We start from the raw sequence: 4,941 nt of genomic DNA, 5'->3' as shown, positions 1-4,941 counted from the left end.
TGTGGCTGTCACCAGAGGTGTCAGGTTCTCCCTCCTGGTGCCACCCTGGCAAGGCCGAGAGGCAGTGGGCAGGACACCAGCTCCACGGGTGTGAGCACAGGGTGTGGGCATCAGTGAGGGAGGGGCAGGCACCCGCAAGGGAAGGACAGGTCCTGGGGACAATGGCCAGGGTGGCTGTAGCTCTGGAGAGGCCATCTGCCGTTGGTGCCTGCCCTGCCCACCACCCATTTCCCCTTCTTATTCCCCCGGCAACAATACCCCAATTTTCCTTTCGGGGACCTCCCATTTACCCTCTCTCACTCCATAAATTCAGGTATTTATATTCAACCTGGGTGTTCTGTCTCCCTTAACACAGATGTTATTTCAGGGACGGGTACTTACCCATGTCAGTGCAACAGAGTTTACCCCAAAACTTTTGCTAGAACTGTTGGGAATGAGGGTTTCTAAGCAAGTAGGTATAAGCAGATGTAAGTCCAGAGTGCTGTTGTCTTAAACCTCCCCAGAGAACAAATCTGCCTGAGAGTGAAGCCAACACAGAGGAGTGCAAAACAGAGGGATAGAGACAGGTAGATTCCCAATAATATCCTATGAGCATCTGGGTCCAGCCATGCCTGAAGCTATCTGCTCTTGGACTTTGCAGTAACCCAAGGATTCTGTTGTAACACATTCCTTTTTCTGCTCAAGGCAATTTGAGATGGGCTTTCTCATCTTGCATTAGAAAGTCCTGACTCATATAAGCTCTATGATGCTTCTCTTTGGTGTGTGTTCACCAAGATTGCAGTGATTGTAATGTTACACTATAGCTAACAGGTCTGACCTCTATGCAGGAAGTGACCAGAAAGGGTTCTTCCATTATGGGTTTGTACCCCCACCAGCCAGGAGAGAGAGAGACAGAGAGAGAGAGAGAGAGAGAGAGAGAGAGAGAGAGAGAGAGAGAGAGAGTGTGTGTGTGTGTGTGTGTGTGTGTGTGTGTGTGTGTGTGTGTGAGTTGGGGGCAGTGGATCATCATGGAAGCACTTCCATAAAATCTCACAAAGTCTGAAGAGGGTATCCTGGGATTGTAGGTCTGAATTTTGCCAGAGTCACCAACTATTTCCTTATAACCTGGATCCTCTTATGCTACATGAAGAATTGCTGAAATATTTGCCTATTTGCAGACATTAGAACCAGTTATGTTTAATTGTTTAAACACATTGTTCTCCTTATTACAGCCTGATGAACCTGGACCCAAGCCCCACAGACACACTGGACTCAACCCACAGACACGCACGCAGAGCCCAGGGCTAGAGACGTGCCCTGGGGGTCCAGGAGTATCGCCAGGTGCTCAGGGTCAAGATAGGGGGTCCGGGCCTCAGGCTACCCCTGAGCTCACAACTCACACTCTTCTCCCACCAAGAGAATAGCTCCCATTGGCTCTAGATGCTGTATTCTCTGGGCATTTGTCCCGCCGAGCTTCCCTGTGATGACAGATGACTGCCACAGCCATCCATCAATCCTCAAATGCCACCTTCTCTGTGACGCATCCCTGCTGGCTATAAGGAATGTTTTCCCTCTCTGTACTCTCACCATACTCAACCCACTAAGCATAGGGACAGTTACTTGCGAGCAGGTACCATGTCCAGTTCGTGTTTGCATCACCTCCCCGACACTCCCCCATACAGTTAGCATGGATGGGTGGATGGATGGATGGATGGAGTTGGTCAGCACATGGAGTGTGGGAGAACTGGATGGCTACAAGGATAGGTGGATGACAACGACCAGGTAGGTGATGGATGGATCATTGATTTTGGAGGAATGGCTGATTTAGTGAAGATATGAGGTGGCTGCCTATGTCTGCATGATGGATGGATTGAAAATAGATGAATGAAAAGTTATAAATGGATTGATTTAGATTGATAAGAAGATATTGATGAATTGGATAGGTTAGTGGATGGATAGATGAATAATAAGATGTGTGGATGGATGGATGGATGGATGGATGGACAGGTGAATGAATAGGTGGATGAATGGCTACCTAGATTCACAACTGAGTCACAGTCTCAGAAAATCTAGAAAATTGGGCCACCACCAGGTGAGGATTAGATAGTTTTCACATCAACAAAGATAAATTGTGACATCACTTTGAAAATCTTCATGCTTAATATCCTCATTCCCCAAAATTTAGGATTTTGGTTCTCCCTGAGAATGTGTAATATTTAATTTCTTTAAAGTACATCTGAAACAAGAATGGCAAAACATTAAGTTTTGACAAAACTGAGTGATTATTATGTAACTTTTCACCATGTTATTCTTGGACTTCTGACATCTGAGGTACACTACAACAAAAAAGGAAAAGGGAAATTCCCCATTCAGATCCAGAAACTCCTGAGAGGTGAAAAACTGTCCCAGGGAGTGTTTTCAGGGCAAGAGGACAGCCATAAAGATGAGGCCTGGCGCCATGACTACAGGCTGGGGGCCCCAGCAGGGACCCACCTACCATTTTCTTTGTGGCCTCCAAGAGCTCTTCGTCTGTCTTCTGGCGCAGGCAGTGAACCATGACAGCCGAGGTGGTGGTTTTACACCCAGCAGCAACGGCAACTTTCTGCAAAGATCACAGGCAGCAAGAGTTCAAGAGCAATGTCCCTTCCCTCCGTCAAGGTAGAAGAGGTGTTCTGTCCCCAGCCCAGTGTATGAGGCCACAGGGGGAGCAGAAAGTACTCTAGACCAGACATGTGGGCTCTGGGCCCACAGAGTGCTGCCTCTGTGCCTGATCTGAGTTGTGACATGAGTCATAATTACACACTCCCTCTGTCTGTTACCTTCTCTCTGTTAAAATGGGTGTAATGATCTCAAAGCTGAGTGTCTCAAGAGAGGAGGTAGTGTGGGGGGTGTAAGAGCATGGAGACCCAGTACCACTGTCTGGTTTCCAAGCCCAGCTCCTGCATGTACTGGCCACTTGGCCTCAGGAAAACCACTTGCATTCTTTGTGCCTCAGTTTCTCCACCCTTCGATGGGCACAATGATGATCTCACCCACCTTACGAGCTAATACATGGGCAGAGCGTAGGAGGCTGCCGTGTCTCCCACGCACTGAAACACGTGCAGAACTGCAGGAGGCCTGGGTGAGGTGATTCGCACCAAGGAACTTCAGAAAGTACTGAATGGGACTTAAACGGGAGCCTAAAGGCAAGCAGCGCGCGCCCATCCTGAGCGTGGACGGTGCTTCTCAGCAAGTGAGGCGTCTACGGCACAGCTAAGAGTTTCCACCTGCACAGTCACGTGCTGGAGTCCTGAGCACCAGCCAGACGCGACTCTCCAGGGCAGGGCTCAGACGTTTGCATCAAAGGGACAAACAGTCGTATTTGAGGCTTCGTGGGCCATGTGGTCTGTGTTGCACCTTCTCAACTCTGCTACTGAAGTAGATTAAATGCATTTCTCTGTGTTCCAATAAAACTTTAATTATGGACACTGAAATTTGAATTTCATATAATTGTCACAGGTCTTGAAATATTCTTCTTTTTAAATTTTTTTCAATTATTTAAGCATTAAAAAAGTCATTCTTAGCCCAAGGGCCATACAAACATAGGCTCAGATGTGTCCTCCTGTGTCCTAAGACAAAGCCACCGAGGAGCACCTGTTAATGCATGGAGAACCCCTGACCCCATCCCAGAACCCCTTCCCATCTTAAAAAAAGTAAGAAGAAAACCCTCCTGAAGGAGAGGCTCCCCTGAGTCTGTCTTGGACACCGGGGGTGGTCTGTCCCACACACCGTCACCCGGACTTTTCTGAGAGGCCGCGTTTGATGCACCAAGGGGGGCATCTCAGCAAAGCCGGGGCCCTGAGCCTCTCTCCTAAGTGATCTGGGATGGGAGTGGAGAGCTGAGAGTGTAGACATGAGTGTTTTCCAAACAGAAGAAAACCTGACTACTTTCTGGATCCACAGGGGAGTTCCCAAGCCCAGGGCCAGATGGGCTGGTCGCAGGAACTGACAGCAAAGCTGGGCCAGAGAGGAAGGCGCTGAGGGACCCAAGGTGGGCTCCATGGCGGCAGGGCCATGGGGAGTGCACAGGGTCCCAGAGCCTGGACAGTGTCTGCTGCAGAATCCCTGCTCAGAACTTACTTGGTGAACGAACTGACAGGAGGAGGGAGAAGAGGAGAAGAGGGAGGGGGAGAGAAGAGCAAGAGTCAGAGAGACCTGGATTCCCTTCACTCTGCAATTTCTGGCTCCTGTTTCTTCACAAAGCCCAGCCTCACCCCTGCCACCTCTGCTCCCTCGGAAAATAAATTCCCTTCCTTGACTCAAGCCTGCCCCAGTGGCCACTTGTCACTTATAACCAATGAATTCGGAAAAAAAATCTCAAAAATTATTAAAAATCCTTGGCGCCTCCATTTCCTCCCCACCTGCTAATCAGCCCCTGAAGTCTGAGCTGCCCCAAAGCAGCTCCCACAGCCCCACCCAAACCCTGCGCCCCTCTGGCTCCAGTGGGCCCTGTCGGTCACCCCTTCCTCTCTTCCCACCGCTCTCCAGATAAACACAAACTCCTCCCCAGGGTCCTGTGCGGCAAGGCCCCTGCCACTGGCCCTACCCTGTGGACCTTGGCACTTGTCTTCCACGCTCGGCCCAGTTTGCTCGGCTGTAAACTTGGGAGGTTGAGCAAGGGGTCTCCTTGTCCTTTCCCCTCAGCTGCTGTCACTTCAGTGACTCTTTGAGAATATCCTCTGGATCCCAGAGCAAGAGGGCAGAGCCAAGGGTGTGGGAGCATCCCGGGAGAGACCTACCTCTGCCAGGGGCTTGATGTCACCGTTCTGGACCAGAGTAGCAGTGAGGGCCACACCACTCTCAGAAATGGCCCGGTGGAAGAGGTTCTTGGCCAGGGGAGACAAAACCTGGGAGGGGAGAGGACAGGAGGAGAGTTCATGCTCAGGGGAGGGTCCACCCACAGCTCTGCCCTGGACAGGTCCC

At 50.4% G+C, this 4,941-nt stretch overlaps 1 protein-coding gene across 1 annotated transcript in view; it reads right to left on the bottom strand.

The window, feature by feature from the left end:
- The window catches only part of LOC105825012 (liver carboxylesterase 1-like), a 124,026-nt gene that overhangs the window by 36,470 nt on the left and 82,615 nt on the right, over positions 1–4,941 (bottom strand). The window contains exons 9-11 of the mRNA XM_012662671.1: positions 4,758–4,865; positions 2,477–2,581; positions 1,325–1,385 (exon numbers count right to left, since the gene is read on the bottom strand). Coding sequence (XP_012518125.1) covers positions 1,325–1,385; positions 2,477–2,581; positions 4,758–4,865 — 274 coding nt within the window. The remainder of the gene's footprint in view (positions 1–1,324; positions 1,386–2,476; positions 2,582–4,757; positions 4,866–4,941) is intronic.

The sequence above is a fragment of the Propithecus coquereli genome, unplaced genomic scaffold, assembly GCF_000956105.1.
Source record: "Propithecus coquereli isolate 6110/MARCELLA unplaced genomic scaffold, Pcoq_1.0 Scaffold770, whole genome shotgun sequence".
Taxonomy (NCBI): Eukaryota; Metazoa; Chordata; class Mammalia; order Primates; family Indriidae; genus Propithecus; species Propithecus coquereli.
The sequence above is the reverse complement of the archived record's forward strand: the minus strand, read 5'-3'. Positions and strand labels throughout refer to the sequence as shown.